This window comes from Thunnus thynnus, chromosome 4 (assembly GCF_963924715.1).
Source record: "Thunnus thynnus chromosome 4, fThuThy2.1, whole genome shotgun sequence".
Classification (NCBI taxonomy): domain Eukaryota; kingdom Metazoa; phylum Chordata; class Actinopteri; order Scombriformes; family Scombridae; genus Thunnus; species Thunnus thynnus.
Window position 1 is genome coordinate 3,884,517 of NC_089520.1, and position 19,240 is coordinate 3,903,756.

The 19,240-nt window shown below is 35.5% G+C and overlaps 1 protein-coding gene across 1 annotated transcript in view; it reads right to left on the reverse strand.

Moving 5' to 3' along the window:
- LOC137180919 (hemicentin-1-like) overlaps window positions 1–19,240 on the reverse strand; it is a 215,344-nt gene that overhangs the window by 86,360 nt on the left and 109,744 nt on the right. The window contains exons 9-10 of the mRNA XM_067586224.1: window positions 19,102–19,137; window positions 17,292–17,570 (exon numbers count right to left, since the gene is read on the reverse strand). Of these exons, the coding sequence (XP_067442325.1) occupies window positions 17,292–17,570; window positions 19,102–19,137 (315 nt within the window). The remainder of the gene's footprint in view (window positions 1–17,291; window positions 17,571–19,101; window positions 19,138–19,240) is intronic.

Here is a 19,240-nt window from a genome sequence, read left to right on the forward strand (position 1 = left end):
CTACTTATCTAGCTCCACTAGTCTCACAAATAGTTACATCAGAAAACTTCTTTCTCTTACTGAGTGCACCTTTAAGGTGTTCTTGCATCCTATCAGCAAAGATCAGATACTCCGCAGCATGATGGAGACTTAGATCTACATTGTATTCTCTCATGCTAAACTACAGTGGCTGGTCCAACTGGCTTGATAGGCATCTCCATCTGATTGATGTGGCCCGTTCAACTGTCCAACCACCATCACTGTATAACTGGTTCCACTAGTTAGTCCACTTTTCTGTCACTAGTCCACTTTTAATATGTTTATTAAGTAGGAATTTATTTTAGTGTTTAACTTCCAATTTACATGGACGTTTCTCAGAACAGATTATTACAGAAATCAGGGAATATTCATATTAACACAGAGCACTAAGCATTGTTTACATAAAAGAAGCCACTTCCTGTTCTGAGTGGCTTTTTTGAAGTATTTCAAACCAATGGCCTGCTGAAAAGGCAAAATTATCCAACTCCAATTAACATTTTTAACCAAATGCAGAATTTATGGAAATAGGCTGAATGGCTCATAGACTACATACAAAAATAACAGATTATAACAATGTCTTTGTCAATTATAGCAGATACCTCCCACATAGATAAACATTTTATTTCAGCTAATAAAAGTGTGTTTAAGAGAGGAAACAAAGCCTTACCTAGTTTATTCAAACCCCCTTTTTTAAATGTGAAAAATATGTGTTGTTTTTTCCCTATAGGATGATATTATTAGCAAGTCTAGGTTACATGTTTAATCAGGTGCAGTCTTATCTATCAGCTGACCCACTGCTGCGAAAGCAGCTCTCTCACATCCAGCCATCAAATCCATGACCAAATGGAGAAGTAGACACATACTGTATGATGCAATAAGTTCAAATTCAATGTTAAACTGATCCACTTGAACACAGCAATGTGCAATATGCCAGAAAGGTAAGTTTCTTGCTCAACAGAAATGATTGTTGCAGGTATATTTGTGGGATTGTCTGACTAAAGGCCACTTTGCTTCCTGAATACAAGCCTTTCATTGGCAGTAGAGGATGTGTGTGATGTAATATCTGTGTATAAAGAGAAGTAAACAAACCTGAAGCGATGCTTTCTAAGTGGCCTGTAACATGAACTAATCAAGCACACAGTTTTCTGTAAACTGATGTAGAAACTTCAATTTGACATCAAAACTGAACAAATAATAATATTTTGATATAATTGTTGAATAAACATTTAAACTTGTTGCTACTCTGCAAGTCTGCACATATGAAAGCTGCTCTGCAAAAACCACAAGACACAACCATCCACCCGTCTGTCTCCTGCAGTGGGTGAAGTCTGAGTGAAGGGGAGAGAGTCAGGTAACTACGGATCCCTCGTCCACAAAACTTAACGAAGAAAGGAAGTAAACCTTCTGCATTTCTGAGAGGAGGACAGGATGAGTGTATTAAATGGGACCAGTGTTCATCCTCTGACCACGAATCTCACATACAGTACAGTAGTAAAATAACTGACATACATGAATGTGTCACCTCTACTTTTCCAAACAACATCTATTCACATGCAACCTCAGCTCAACTTTGGCAACAATATTACTTCCATACATTTCTGTGTGCATTAAAAGGAATACAATGAATTTTGCCTCTTTGGTGCTTCTTCTGTTCATGTGATGTTATTTTTTATTTACACATGTCGGGTATTGTGGAAATATTCTTTGATAAAACCATATCACTTGAAACTAACTAAATCAGGAGTCAGTATTAATGCAAATCCACTTCCTTGTTACTCTTTTTCAGTGTTTGAGTTTCACTGTGCAGAATGATGAACATTATGTGCAGAGTTTGTTTTCACTTTCATCTGCTGAAGGAGGAAAGTTTCTCTGAGCTCAAGTTAAATCTCAGTTTAACATGTGAATGCACAAGATGATTTTGTGACATCACAACTAGTTTGGTGCCAATCGTGGTCCACTATCAAACTTTCACAAGTATGATGTGAAAACATGAAGCCTCCAGTGCACAAACACTGAGAATGGACTTTACAGTGAAGGAAGAGACATCTTGTGTCCAGTAATTAATCTTTTGAAGTGAAAAACACTTAAAATATTCATAGATTGAGGATTTTTTTTTAATGAGGGAGAGGGAGTAGATGTAATTGTAAGACTTTTTTAATGAGGTAATTTAAATGTTTTTGTGGGAAAAAATATAAGACAGATTATTGTTCAAAGCATAATATTTGTATGTGTCTTAAAACAAGTGTGGAGGGGATCTTTAAGGTAAATTGACCAATAAATGATGATTTATGTTGGTTTTTAGCTTTGAGGCTCTACAAATGTCAGCCACCCCCATAACTTTGGTCCAGACTGAAATATCTCCATGACTATTGGATGGATTGCCTTGAAAATTTCTAAAATATATATATATATATATGGTGTCCAGAGAATGAATCCTTGTTATTCTACCATCATTAAAAAAACAACACAAATAGATAACAAAATAAAACATAAAAACTTCTAAAGAGGATGAATACATTTTATAGTAGCTGCAGGAAGACTAGTTCAATTATTAGTTTATTACAGTGCTGTCTTCAGAAGGTGGAGCAGGAGGTGCACTAAACAGATCTAACAATCTTACCTGGTAGGATTACTATCATGACCCTAATGTTGCTGCATGTCTGCTGGATGTGTAAATAGGCAGCTGTTTATTAACATCTTTGTAATAAGGTGAAAATATGAGTTTTCAGCTTGCTTCACTGCCCCCAAATATCCAAATAATCTATTATTATTAATATCATAACAGCTTCCACATTATGATGAGCATCAAAACACTGATCAGGTTTATCAGACAATCTCTGTCTCCAAACCCTGATAAGTAGAATCACACAAACAGGTATTTCTACCTGAAAAAATGAGAGAGCACAAGACAGAGAGAGGAGAAGAGGGGAAGTAAATAAAGTGAAACTTATTTAAACTTGGTCACAAAAATATCTTAACATGTTTTGGTTTAGGAGCAACACTAAACCAAATATGATATATCGGTGTGATTTTCACATTTGTTTTTGTCAAAATAATCAATAAACTACAAGCTACATTAAGTACCTCCCACCCGCCTGAGTCACTTGTAACACCTGAACACCTGCTGCCATTTCAAGTTGATGAAAACTTCTCAGCAAGCTAACAGAGAAGATTAAATGCAGTTTTTTCTGTTTTTGTTGTGCGTTTGTCTCTTAATGAAAGAATAAAATGAAATAAAGAAAAAGAGAAAAATATTGATAATGATTTGAATAGAGCTGCAACAATTAACCAATTAGTTGGTTAACAGAAATTTCATCGCCGACTATATTGATGATCGATCGATAATCGGACACGCTGCACATCCGCCTACATCTGCGGCAGTCATGACGTCAGATCTAAAGTTATTAACCCCCTCTTATAAGAACTCCTAAATTATGATAAACATCTAAACTCTGAGCAGGTTTATTATAAGACTGTAATGAATCAGAGGGAAGCTGTAATCACATCACATCACCTGTGTTGTGATGTTTTAACACTGATCTGTGATCATTATTAGGATACATATTAATATACTGATTATTAAGATCACATACTTGCTGATGTCACAGTTGCAGGTGATGACGTCATCTACCCACTAAACTATGCAGTCATTTTTATTCTGTATGACTCCAGACTCCTGCATTTATTTACACATTTTAAATAAAATACAATTAATAAACATAATTCAGTCTGATTATCAGTGGAAGTGATTCGTTTTCTTACCGTTTTCATCAGCAAACGTTGTTCCAGACCAAGTCAGGAGAGAAACACACACGAGAGGAGGAAGAAGCTCCATAGTTGTCTTTGTCACCTGGAGATGAAGCATCACTTTGACATCTCTATATAACGAAGCTTTAGCCACTCCTGACAGCGTCACTGCTTCATCCACAAACACTTTCGGTTTCTCGGATTCAACACCAGCTGCACATCCGGAACAGGCCTTTCACAATAAAAGCGTCATCTCCACATACTGTATATCAGTGGTGGGCAAACAAATCTGACCCTTCAACAGAAATATTTGGGCCCTTAACGAAAGCTGAAGTTTTTCCTTTTATAGATTGCATCAAATATTTTACAGGACTCATCATAAATCTACAGAAGATAACAATATATAAACAAGGTTCACCTGAATCCCAATAAATATGAACTTGTAACCTCTTATACACTGATACAAGTACATCACATAATGTGTCCTTTCTGACCAGAACAGATCTGTGTTAATAACAGTACTTCAGCTTCAACCATGAATGAAGCATGCCACTGTTTATTGTGTGTGGATTACTAATGAAAATTATGACAACCGCCCTCAGATACCATCCTAAAACTGTTTTATACAAACAACAACATGTAAAAACATGTGTTGTCACTGTGCCTGTACAACATCAGCCCCCGAAAAACCGTTCTGAAAAAATCTGGCCCTTGGTTGAACTTGATTGCCGACCCCTGCTGTATATGAACTACTGTGACCTGATCAGTGATTTATCTTCACAATAACATTTCATTTGTAGTTGTGTAAGAAATAAAGCAACAGGTCCTCAAAACCAACCGTTCCTCTTTAACTGATTGCAGAAATCTGTACTCGTTATGACCCGTGAGAAACAAAACCTTCTCAGTGTGTTTTCTTCAACATAACAGCATCATTTCCACAAGTTAACTCAATTTAACCAATAATGAAAACGATCTGACAGTCAAATGGCACATTTTGGAGCCAAAAGTTCAGTTTGTCACTGTTTCATTGTTTAGAAACTATTTGTGAATAACAGCCTAGTAAAAGAAAAAGAAGTAAAGGTCCTGAAATCCAACTGTAAACTTGTTCTTTTCCTGTTATTGCACAAATATCTGTAAGCTGCTCCTCCTGACCTGCACTTCAGCAGTGGAAACAATCCTTTTCAGGTGATTTCTCCTAAATAACAGGATACCACTTTCTGATGAGACACCCTATAAGGCTTAATGACTTAATTAATAAATAATTTACCAATGCTTTATAAATAATTCATAAACCATTAACAAACATAATTTTGGGTTGCCAGGTTGTGAAAAATCCCTCCTTTCTATACATCCATAACTTTTGCTTTATTTAATTCTTCAGGAAGACGCCTCCGATGTTCAACCACTTACCTTCTGGAAAGGCTGCAGGTCATCCAGATGAACATTTATAACTGTAGAATTTAATTTTTCATTAATGACTATAATATAACTTCAGACATGATGACTTGGAACATGTGAAACACAAACCTTATAATTAATGGCTTATAACCATTTATAACTGTAAATGTTTCACACTTTCTGATAAGTGATCAGTTCTTAAAAGTCATTAATAAATGGTAGTAGTATTTATGAACCATCAATTAAGCCTTTTATTAATGATTATAAACCCTTTATAAAGGGTGCCTTATCAGAAAGTGGTACCAATAACAGCATCATGTCCACAAATTAACTGAAGCTCTTTGAATTTGAAACCTGAGAGCTAATGAGCACAGAGAGGAGGGGGAGCAAAAGAATCTAAAGTTATCTAATCAGTGGTGTGTTGCAACTAACTCAGTTTAGCTGCAAAATATTCACATTCAAAGCACAACAGCAGGCTTCAGTACAGTGAAGTCTTATATTTTTCTTAATGCCCAAGTGTAGCGACTACTTTTCAAAAAAGGCCACTAGGAGACTCAGTAGGCTCCTATATGTGACACGTCGATTCAAAACCATCCCAAAGTCCAGATGACGTTTTACTGATGTTTATTGAAAAAAATAAGCAAAAATGAAAGAGTCTGACAAGCAGCTGTTGCACAAAAAATATACAAAAAATGCAATCTGACTATGAAATTAAAGTGATGAACAGACGATGGTGATGATAGTAATGATGGTGACGATCAACAGAAAATATCAGAGCTCTACCAACTCCCTTTGTCCAAAACTCCCGCCACAACCTAAGTGAACAGGTAAAATAATAGTAAACCACATCCATGTGTCAAGCAACATAAGTGCCGCAATACGTAATGCCCAAGTCGATATATAAACAGAAATAACAACATATTTTGGCTCCTACACCAAGTTTAACTCAGTGAGGATCTTTAAGGATGATAATATTTGCTAATGTGCTGCATCTATATAGTACTTTTATCCAAAGAGTTTTACAATTTTTCTCTCATTCATCCATTAACACTCATAAACACACTGATGGCAGTGAGCTACCATGCAGGCTGCAGGCTGAGGACAGGAGCAGCAGGGACTGGACAGAGTTTGGTCCCTTTTTAACTCAGTTCACTTTAATTCTGTTGTGTGTTGATTTTTATTTTCAGTGATTGTTTGATTATCCTGCTTTGCTACCTCATCATCACATTTTTTATTTTTCATTCTGTTTAAGTCTTTATTCCAAAATGACTAATCACAAATTGTCTCAGGTAGTTTGATTGTGTTTCTATGCAGGTTCATGTCATTTATCTATGAACTATAATGTTCTCATCAACAGTCCAGTGAATAGTTTTATAGTTGTATTTCAGCTTGACATTAAACCATTTTATGAATGAGATCAATCTATTGTACATGGACAACAGAGCCTGAATAAAACTGAGATGCATAATGAGGTGATAATAAAACCATCAAAATACTAAAATAAAACAATAAAAACACAACAGAGCAAAGAATCAGAGAGGAAATGACTAAGTCTGCTCTTAGTCTGAGTTTTCTTCAAAGCACAAGAGTGGAACTACTCTCTGTTGCAGTTTATTAGGTACACAAGCTAAAACTGATGCAGTTTAATACAACAACCTGCTGTAATCTCATAACTTTATAGAAGGTTTAATGTTCAACTTTTGCTAACTTTGTTTTCTAAAAGGTGTTAAATCAACTTTATGTTCATTTTGGAGGCTGTAGTTTGTGACACTGTTGACTCAATGAGTTGAAAACACCTCTCAGTATAAAACCCAATACAATTCAACAGCACCACAAACTAAAGCCTCCAAAATAACTCAAGTTGAGTCGACACCTCTGTCATACAGGTTCAACAAAAACTGAACATTAGAACCTTGATGAAGGCAGGATTTACTGCATCCTGTTGTATTAGACTGTATTAGTTTTCCATCAGAGTATTAAACACATACAGTTAATATAATTCTAATTAAAGGAAGGTTCAATGACAATCAGTTCTGTCAGCATTAAAAGGTAAATAATCTCTGCTGCCATCAGCCTGTTAACTCCAGTCTTTAAAAAAATTGCTCTTCATATGTTTGTTCTATTTTATTATGTGTTTTATATATTTGAATGCACTATTTTAGATTAACTATGTAACACCTGTTGAGGGACTGTGGATGAAAATCAGACTTTTGGTTAACTCAGCATATTTACAGCAAATTTTATCAAAACTTATCACCAGACAGAACAGTGAAATTCTGCAAATGCCCAAATTAAATTCTATGACATTTTTGAACATTTAAAGGTTAGTTTTGGACTTTTTCAAGTGTAACCTTTCATACCAGTGTTTGCTTTCTCTCAATTATTCCAACAAAATGTTTGTGAGGTCACTATAGTATGACTTAATGAGGTTAAATGTTTGGGATTGTGGTTATTAAAAAAAAACAAGTTTTAAGGTCAGTAGCTGAAACTGTTCTGTTCTCTGTTTTGGGGCATTTTAGTCTTTTATATTTGATATCATGTTGTTGCTACACTGCCTCCTCCTGGTCCTGCTGCAGTCAGACAGGAAGTTTAATCTTTCAGTTAACAGGTTTATACAGTCGTCTATTTCTATCTTTAAACCTAAAACCAAACCTCAACTTAAAAAACATCCTTTGGATAAATGAGAACTGGACAAAATGCCCAAACTGCTCCAAAAATGTCTTCACTCTTTGGTCTAAAACTCAAACTGATCCTCACAAAAATCAAGATACAACAACACAAACACACTTCAGCAGCCAACTTCAAGGCATCTGTCAAACTGGAAAACCTCCAGTTGATTGTTTGGACCGGCAGCACGTCAGTCTGCAGGAGAGAAAACACAAATATATGAAAGAAAATTCCAACTTTGGAAACACAAGTTCTCCAGTTAATATTCATATGAACTGTATTGTGTCCATCTGACTGATATGTTTGAATTAAAACATGTGTAAGACATAATTATCTTGTGTGTTACTGTTTGTTAGCTGTTTGTGTTCACTGTTGTTATAATAAAATAATGTATCAGACAATTAACTGTCTTGGAAAGTGAATTTCAAGCCCTACATTTGAAATGTATGAACTGATTCAACAGGAAAACGTGGGTGGAACTGAATGATATTCAAAAATACGTATGAATGAACAACTATGGAAATAGATTCATGTATTTGAAATATTCATATTTAATCTAAACTTAAGCTTTATGAAAAGCTCAGAACAATGGTTAAGATTAACATGATAGAAATCTGTTGTGTTGTCTGCTCATTGTGAATATGTTGATACAATATATTATTTAAATGTATCTTTATTACATTTTTGTGAGATGCAATACCTGGCTACAATCCCAAGTAGAGCAAGAACAACAACACAAAGAACCACAATAGTAACAATCAGTCCAGTGAAGGAACCTGAAACAGATAAAAAGAAGTTAATGTAAGACTCAGAATGTAACTGTAAATCAGGTACAGACATCATAACCTACACAAAGAGAACAACTAAAGGTGTGCATGCTCCTAAAATCTAAAATGATTGACAGATTAAAGCAGCAGTGAGATGACTCTCAGCAGACACAGTGATATTAGCATCGATCTTATGAGCAGTTTCCTCCTGATCGGCTACACAGCTCAGAGGTTGTTTTTGGTCCCAGTAGTGAGGAGGGTCATGTTGTTGTAGCATCCTCCTGTTTCTGAGACGTGTTGATCCTCAGTAGGAAGGATGTTTCAATCACTGCCCTGTCGCTCCACTTTAGGCTTTTTACAGGTGACTTTTGCTACACTCCTGCCGTACCTGAGATCTGCACGTGTCTGGAAATCTGTCCATAGTCCAGGTTTTCTACATCCTGAGCCGAGGATCACAAGTACAAGTCTATGATGGACTCTGGATTAACATCTTCACTTTATGATAGTTGTTGTCATCACTAGTATTGATAAACTTTGGTAAAAATAGATATTATCCAACCAGCTGAACATGCAGCTTAGAGGTTTATGTTTCACTGAGACATTAAGTAGCACTAGCTAGCTAACATAGACTTACACTGCTGCAGCTAAACTGCAACAACTACTGTCCAGTAATGTCAAGATTTAAATCAACAGATGCTTCTGCCTGGTGGTGAGTCGACTCTACAGCTACTGAAGCACAATGACAGCAGAGTGATACAGTCTGGTATTATGCAGCAGGAGTCTGTTGAAGCTAAATACACTTTAACTCATGAAGAAAAAGTCATTTACATTCAGTTTATGACTAAATACTTTCAGATTCTTTTTCACATGTTCATATGATAAATATTTAGATTTCTGGACACATTCACATATTTTAGTTCACATATATACTGAGATACAGTTTTACTCTCCACACACATTTGCTAATAATACAGACCCATAAAATTCTCTCTTTTTAACCAACAAAAGTTCACAGCAGCATTTTGTGGTTCTCTGCTGCAGCCTCATGCTTACACAACATCTATTATTGGTTGAATTAGAAACATGATAATAAATAAGTTCTGCTTGTAATCAACCAACAGTCAGTTGTAATGAATGAAGAAAGTGTTTTGAAGCTTCATTTCTACAAACATGTTTGTCATGTCTAGTATTCTCACTGCAGCACAATGACTGAAGAGAATATTTATTCATTTCAAGTTGACATTTTACAATAATCACTGCAGTTCCAAAGCCTATATGTGTCTTCATGGTATCATATTATTACCAGGATCTATCATTGGATATATTTAGAGTTTGCTTCTAGTTTTTAGTTTGACTTCAGTTTCTAGTTCAAGGAAACATATTTTGCTCTTTGTGGTTTTCTGTTATTTATATACTGTTATCATGTTGGATGTTAAACATGGTCAAAGTTCCTAAACATCTGTTGCAGCGTCCAATCAGAATCAACCATCAACAATGTAAACATGGAAGTTATTGCAGCATCACGATCTGTAACACAACTTATGAAAATAAGATTCAAGCAGCCAAATGATAAACTGATGATAAACTAAACTGCTGATTCTTTATAAAGGTTCAGCAGATATTACATGATTTATTATTATTATTATTATTATTATTATTATTATTATTATTAAGGAATGTTTTAGTTTAGAATAGTTTTAGTGAGAGTGAAATATCAGATGATGCTACATATAAATATTTGTTATCAAATATTAAACATGTTTGTCAAAGGTACATAAACCTCTTATATTATCAGCTCTTCATTGTGTCAGAGAGAAATATTTGATCATGCTGCTGAACGGAAAATTGACCATCAAATTTATTGTAATTCTTATTTTGCAACCAACAGACGCTGATGAAACATTTCACTGGAGTGTTTTTATTTATATAAGAGCAGCATTTTATGTGAGTGACGGTAGATTAAATATTATAAACAATATTATAAAACACAGCCTGCATTGAATCAACATCTTTCTTAAAACAGTTACAACAAAAACCTGAATATTAAAACCTTCATGAAAGTGGAATTCATTACAAAACTCATCAGACTTCATTAGTTTTAGTGAGGTGAACTTAATAAAGTGATTGAGTTTATATAAGTTGGTTTTCATTGTGATGGACAGTTTAGATTGATGCATTTATCTGTGTCAAAGTATCAAGAGACACACTGATCCAGTATATACTGGATTGATACCAGTTTAGATAAGTTATTAAAGTATTATTGATTATTGCACAGACAAATCATCCTGTCATATGCACATTAAATACCATTTGTAGGCACTTGTGTTATAAAATAGTAATAATACATTTGTATAACCCTCTGGAACTATGTACCACTTTACCTCTGAACAAAGATAAAAACATGTAGGTATATGTCACTTGTAAGTGATGAATATTAGTCTGACCTTACACAAAGTAGAATGATCCCAGTCAGTTTAACACACTGAGGTTTACTGATGTAAATATATTTCTGAATAATATTCAGACTTACAGCACATACATGCAGATGTAGAGATCAGTCATTAAAATCAGGACTCACCAGAGTTTTCAGCTGTTGTGTCTTTTAAGATGCCACAAAAAAGGAAAAAGGAAAAAATAATTATTCTTGTGTGATATCAACATGGCAGACAGGTAACACTTTGTTAGCAGGTTTATTTAACAGAACTGATTGAAAAAATAAACCACAGCCTCAAATTTCACAAAGATCCTGCCTTCACATTCACATGACTGCACTCTGCTACATGAAATAACTTTAAACAGAAGAGAGAAGAAGCTGATCATCACAGTCTCTGACTTCTCTATGACGTGTATTTCAGTTGGAGCAGAGGATGTAAATGACATGTTCAACACAACACACAAACAGACGGAGACTGAATATGACTTTGTATGGTGTGTTTTTTAATCCTCACAGCACCACTAAGGGAGGTTTCTTTCTGGAGCAGCTTTGGGTTGCAGCCGACACAGATAAGAGCCACAGTGAGGTTCAACCTGTAGGAAGACGTTCTGGGATCAACTGAAAGAGGTTTTATTTCTGATAATCAAGACCGCTGGTGAGTCTGTGTCTGTTGGGAAAAGGGAGGTTCTGTTTGCTTAAAGCTTCAGAGACCGAGGTGCTGATTTACAGATTGTGTTCACATGTTTTCACTTTTATTAATATTATCAAGTAGGTTTTATTTTCCATTTTATGTTACATTATTGTTTTTTTACATGTTTTTATGTTCTTTTCATGTGAAGCACTTAATTTATTTTGTTGTAAATCACTTTGAGCTGCAGATGATACTATATAACATAAATAACTGAGTCATTTAGTTTAATGTTATTATTGTCGAGTTAAAATCTGTGATGTTGAGTGATTCATGTTATCGCTCATCATAGACAAGTGGGAGCACAAGTGGAGTTCACCCACTATAACTCCAGTTTAACCAGTGTCAGGTCAAATAATGATCTGTTATAACCATCAACCTGTCTCTTAGACTCCATCTCAGCTAGGTTGCTTAAGGAAGCCTTACCCTTAGTTAGCGCTTCTTTACTAGATATGATCAATCCGTCTTTAGTAACAGGCTATGTACCACAGTCCTTTAAAGTAGCTGTAATTAAACCTCTTCTTAAGAAGCCTACTCTTGATTCAGGCATTTTAGCCAATTATAGACCTATATCTAACCTTCCATTTCTATCTAAGATCCTTGAGAAAGCAGTCTCTAATCAGTTATGTGACTTTCTACATAATAATAGTTTTTATTATTACAGACCGATTTCAGTTTGTACATGTTAATGATGAATCCTCCAAGCACACAAGTTCCACAAGGTTCTGTACTTGGACCAATTCTATTCACCTTATATATGCTTCCTTTAGGTAATAGTATTAGGAAATACTCCATAAATGTTCATTGTTATGCAGATGATACCCAATTATATTTATCAATGAAGCCTGATGAAACCAATCAGTTAAACGAACTCCAATCATGCCTTAACGACATAAAGACCTGGATGACCTGCAATTTTCTACTACTAAACTCAGATAAAACTGAAGTTATTGTGCTTGGCCCTAAACACCTTAGAAACACATTATCTAATGATAAAGCTACTCTGGATGGCATTACCCTGGCCTCCAGCACCACCGTAAGGAATCTGGGAGTTATCTTTGATCAGGATATGTCCTTTAACTCCCACATAAATCAAATCTCAAGGACTGCCTTTTTCACTTATGTAATATCACAAAAATCAAGCACATCCTGTCCCTAAAAGATGCAGAAAAACTAGTAAAAGCATTTGTTATTTCTAGGCTGGATTATTGCATTTTCTTATTATCAGGCTGCCCTAACAAGTCTCTAAAGACTCTCCAGCTGGTCCAGAATGCAGCTGCACGTGTACTGACTAAAACTAGAAAAAGAGACCACATTTCTCCCATTTTAGCTTTGCTACATTGGCTTCCTGTAAAATCTAGAATAGAATTTGAAATCCTTCTCCTAACTTACCAAGCCCTTAATGGTCAGGCACCATCATATCTTGAAGAGCTCATAGTACTGTATTATCCCACTAGAACACTGCGCTCCCAGTATGCAGGCTTACTGGTGGTCCCTACAGTCTTTAAAAGTAGAATGGGAGGCAGAGCCTTCAGTTATCAGGCTCCTCTCCTGTGGAGCCATTCTCCAGATTCAGTCCGGGGTGCAGACACCCTCTCTATGTTTAAGAGTAGGCTTAAAACTTTCCTTTTTGATAAAGCTTATAGTTAGGGCCGACCAGGCTCGCCTTGGATCAGCCCTTAGTTATGCTGCTATAGGCCAAGACTGCTGGGGGACTTCCCATGATGCACTGAGCTCCTCTCTCCTCCTCCTCCTCTCCATCTGTATGCATACATGTCACATCAATGCTTGTCAATAACTTCTTCCCCAGAGTTTCTTGTGCTCTCTCATCTCGCAGGAAACCCTGGGTTACAGGCCGAACCTTCGCGGTCCTTTGCAGTCCTGTTGGCATCCTTCCCTGGCTATTGTTAACTGCTATTGCTATTTATTGTTATTGTTATGATTGTTGTTATTCTGCCCCCCTCCCTTTCCTCCCCCTTTCCCTCTTTCTTTCTCTCTCTCAACCCAACCGGTCAAAGCAGATGGCCGCCCACCAAGAGCCAGGTTCTGCTTGAGGTTTCTACCCGTTAAAGGGGAGTTTTTCCTTACCGCTGTCGCCAAGTGCTGCTCATGGGGGAATTGTTGGGTCTCTGTAAATTAAAGAGTACGGTCTAGACCTGCTCTATGTGAAAAGTGCCCTGAGATGACTTTTGTAGTGATTTGGCACTATATAAATAAAAATTGATTGATTGATTATCTACTCACTCTAAGCAGGTCATATATTGTGTTTTCTGTTGGTTGGTTCAGTCAGATACACAACACTTACAGCTGGTATTTAGTGGGTATTAATATTTCTAACAAGCTCTACTGTATGGAACTAGTTTATGTGGTGTAACCCATTTCAATACAGTGATGCATAAATCTTCAGGTAATAATTACACATACACGTATAAATAACTAGTCCTCACAATCAGCTGGTGCAAGAGGATTAAAACAGTTAACAGTGCAGCAGCCTGTAGACCTGCACTACAGGACTTTATCTTCTCAACATGTAATCAGACACAGACTGAAGAAAAAAGGAAGTTCAGAGTTACAGCTGATCTTCAGTCTGCACAGCTGAGAAGAAGAGGTGAAAAGATCTGGTGTCAAATATTATAGTTTGGAATATCTAACAAAACTTTTCAAAGTCCATCATATGTCAATCAAATGATGATGATGAGTGAAATCTCAGTTTATTACTATTTATTGATGTAAAGGGAAAATTGAATGAGTGAATGAGGAAGTGATTTCGCACACAGCCAAAGAGTCTAAGAGCTAAATGCTAAAAATGAAAACGCTAACATGATGATGTTTATCAGGTTGACATGTTAGTTTGTTAGCATGTTAGCATTTGCTAATCAGTGCTAAACAGCTGAGGCTGATGGGAACGTCATTAGTTTTTCAGGTATTTTTGCTTGAACCAAATTATTTGACTAATTAAATTTTGACCTGATGTTGGTGATAAATGAAAACTGAAAATCATCAAATTTATCATGATTCATCCTGACGATGACATGAATGAATCCATCCAATAGTTTTTGAGATATTTCAGTTTGGACAAAGAGATGGACCAATCAGCACTGCCTTCCAAGAGCCACGACGCCAGTGTGGCTAAAAATGAGCTTCAGGAGGTCAAGTGATAGAAAACTTAGCTGTTAATACTGTTAATACTTTGTGTATCTGTAAGATACAGATACACAAAAAAATATTTTTGTCATGCTAAGTGAATTCATCATGTTACTAGTTATCAGGCAAGTTGAGTCAATGGTTCAATTTACCCCCCAAAAATTATATTCTGATATTCTAGTGACTAGAGACACTGTTCCCGTTAATGTTTGATCCCTGTTACATTGTTGATGAATAAATACCTAATTGTTGACTAATGTTAAGTTTAAGCCACACACAAACATGCTGTACATACAGACGGGTGACAAATTAAAGGAAAAACCAACATAAAGTGTCTTAGTAAGACGTTGGGCCACCATGTGCCAACCGAACAGCTTCAATGTAACTTGACATTGATTCTACAGTCTCTGAACTCTACTGGAGGGATGGACACTGTCTTCTAACAAATATTCTCTCATTTGGTGTTTTGATGATGTGGTGGAGAGCGCTGTCTAACACGTCAGTCCAAAATCTCTCATAGATGTTCAGCTGGGTTGAGATCTGGTGACTGTGAAGGTCATAAAATATGATTCACATCATTTTCATACTCATCAAACCATTCAGTGACCCCTCGTGTCCTGTGAATGGGGGAATTGTTATCCTGGAAGAGATCACTCCCATCAGGATAGAAATGTTTCATCATAGGATGAAGCTGATCACTCACAACAACTTTGTATTGATTAGCAGTGAGTCTTCCCTCTAAGGGGACAAGTGGACCCAAACCATGCCAGCAAAATGCCCCCCAAAGCATAACAGAGCCACCAGATCCCCTCACTGTAGGGGTCAAACATTCAGACTTGTACTGGTTTTTCCTTCAATTTGTCACCTGTCTGTAAACACAAATGCACATTTACACACACATCCTCTCTGTAGCTAAAACACACGAAGATCAGAATTTAATCTTTACTGAAAATGTTCAGGTAACATGTTGAACAACAAGACACAAACATATCATTTTACTTAAAAGTATGAAGAGTTTCTGCCTTTGTTAAATTGATGGCATTAATAAAGTTCAAAATTATCTCAAAATTGTTTGATTTTGTGTCATTTTATATCAGTATTTAATGGTAGCACTAATTAACCCATAGAGAGCTTAGTTTACCCCGTCCCCATACTCATTTTACCCCTACCTTGGGGTAAGTTGTGCCAAAGGACTAACTTTTTTTGATGGATTATTGTTCTCAAACCATAATAAGTAGATAACTTATTTTAATTTCCATGGGTACACAACAACCAATGCAATTTAAAATGAGAGGAAAATTACACTACCTAATGAACATTAATGTGTCATTTATTTATTATCAATATTTAACATAAATCACACCAAAGTCTTTAACATTCAGACATATTGATATTATACGATAGGCTAATTGATATTATCACTCTTAACAGTCTGACAACAAGTGGAGCTTGTACACTGTAACTCTAAACTACAACAGTTTACATTGTTATCAGATAAATATTTTGACTGTTATTTATTACCTCTTGAACTATATTGTCCATTCTGTTGCAGGCTGGTTGTGTCATCAGGTGTAAATATTTCATAAGAACTAGTTTTTGTGGTTTAACTTCAGTGATGAATAAATCTCTACTGGAACCAGTTCTGTTCTAACTGGTCACATCAAGTCTGAACTTACAACCAGCTGCAGCAGCCGACTACAGGAAACTAATCTTAACATGACTGACTGAAAACAGGTTTTCAAGTTTGATACCTAATTATTCAATCATCAGCTTCTGAGAATCAATAAGCATGTGTGTAAAAATCAAATGAGACGTGTGATTTGCTAACCAGGAGATGTGTTTCAAATGTGTTTCACTACTAAACATGTTGCACTTCACTTCTCAATGATCAAACTTTCTGTCCTCAAACTTTTTCTCTGAAACTCTTCACAAAAGTCATAAATATAATAATCAGCATGTAACTGTGTATCATGTATGTAACACATAGTTGTCATGTATGATCATTAATGTACAGCCACATCCCACATAAAGAACATTAATAATGATGCATTCAGAGTGAACAAAGTCAATATTTGAATCAATTAATTGCTGTGAATTAGACTGTTGGAGTGTTTTTGCAGTCTGGTGTTACTGGTAACTGTTCAGACTGATCTCAGAATGAGTTATTAATTATTTTACTCCAGATCCTCTCATTGATCCTCTTATCACTATTGATTAATGAAGTGAAGTCACAGAGCTTCAGTATAAGTGTGAATTTTTCACTCAGTTTTGAAACAGTTTCAATTCACACAAATGTGTTTTCATCCCAATTTGCACATTTTTGATCTTTGTCTTCAGTCTGAACACATTTAAAAAATGTCAGAAAAATAATAACACATGAACAATTGAGGTTATTTAAAGAATAAAATATGACTTGAGAAAAACTCACCTTTGATAGGAACATATGTCTCAGAATAAATCGTATGGCTGATTTCCTTCTGTGTGGCTACACAGCGGAAGTAGCCAGATTTGTTCACAGTAGTTTGGAGGGTGATGTCATAGCGGCCATCGCTTCCAGAATCATGTGTCTTCTCAGCAGGAAGTTTGATTCCATCACTGTCCTTCCACTCTACCTCAGGTTTTGGAGAAGCACCTTGAACTTCACACTGCAGCAGCATCCCGTCCTTTGTTTCTTTAAGTATTGTGACGGACGGCTTTCGAGCTGTACCTGTGAACATAATATGTAGAACAACAGCTATAACAAGACAATTACAATATCACAAAGGTGACATTGGTATTTTTTGTTCATCCTTTCTCTGTTTGTATATGAAGATTAAAGTGTGTTTTTGGAAACCAGAGACAAACAGGGAAGCACAGCACAACTTAGTTACACCTCTGACATTGTTTGACAGGATGTGATATTTCAAACATTTGAAATAATTAACAAACATTTTCTAACTGTTCACCACTAGAAACACTGATATCATGACAAGCACAAATATAGCCAATAGGTTGTGCTATAAAAACCATGTTGAGAAGAAATCATATGAATGTAAGTGTTAATAGTTTGCTGTGACCTTGTGTCATCAGGTCTTACTTGTGTCAGAGACAAAATATATTTAATCATGCTGCCGAATGAAAAACTCATCATTATATTAGTTGAAATTGATTCTTGGCAGCCAAGAAGATCTTATGGAAGATTTCACTGGAAAGTATTTATCTTTGCAACAAGTAAGGTGAGAATTTTATAACAATAAGGGTGGACAAAATATGAGAAACACTTCTCACCATCCATCCATATATACTAGCTTAGGACAATAATATAATGTTAATGTATCATTAGAGATGCACTGATCTAATATACTGGATTGATATCAGCACAGATAACTTATTTAAGTATTGAATATTATCCTCATGTAACTGATGCACATTAATACTATAAATACTATATCTCAAATTATGAAATTGTAAAAATTAAATTTCATGAACCTTCTAAAACAATAAATCTAAATTTGCACAGATCTAAAAGATTTTGGTGTCTTTATGTTATCACTTATATGTGATATGTAATTTGTCTCATGTAAACTTTCTGAATGCTAACCTGAGCTTTTTATTGTAAAACACTTTAAGTGCGATTAAGAAAAAAAAATTCAAAGACATTTTCCAGGTGTTAAAGGCTAAATAAATCATACAAGGAGTAAAAGAAATATATAAAATAAAAAAGTTCAGACAATTATACAACTTACATATGTTAAGAGTCTTTAAAGCTTTGGAGTTTTCATACTGCTGCATGTTTGTATTCACTTATTTGTGTCTGTGTTTGTATTTTATTTCAACACCCTGATGAAGCTTCCAGCTGAAACACTTCAGTGTCAGTCATGTGATATTAAAGGCTTTTTATTGTTATACTCAAGATTTAGATGCTTTGGATTTTTTTCTCATGTTTGTGAACAACATTGTGACCTTTGTCTCCAGAGAACATCTTGGTCCAGCAGGTGATTTTTTAGAAAAAGCACTTTTGTTCACTAAACAAAGACGCACTCCAGATGGATCCTTCTTTTTGGTTTTTGTATGTACTGTTCTCATTGATGGAAACTGTATATGAATGTTGTTTGTGAATAGGAAAATTTGCTGAGATGCAATAAAAATTAACAGAAATGTTCCAATCAATATATCGGGCACAATTTTTCAAATGACAGTAAAACAGGACTTTTATGTTAAATGTACAGACCAATGACGTCATGATAATCAGGACTCACCTGGGATGTTTTCAGCTGTTCTGTCTTTTAAATCACCTAAAAGGAAAAAGAAAACATAGTTATGTTAGAAGGTTTGTATGATATCATCAACATGGCAGACAGGTAGACTAATACTGGGAAAAACAGAACTTTGCTGCCT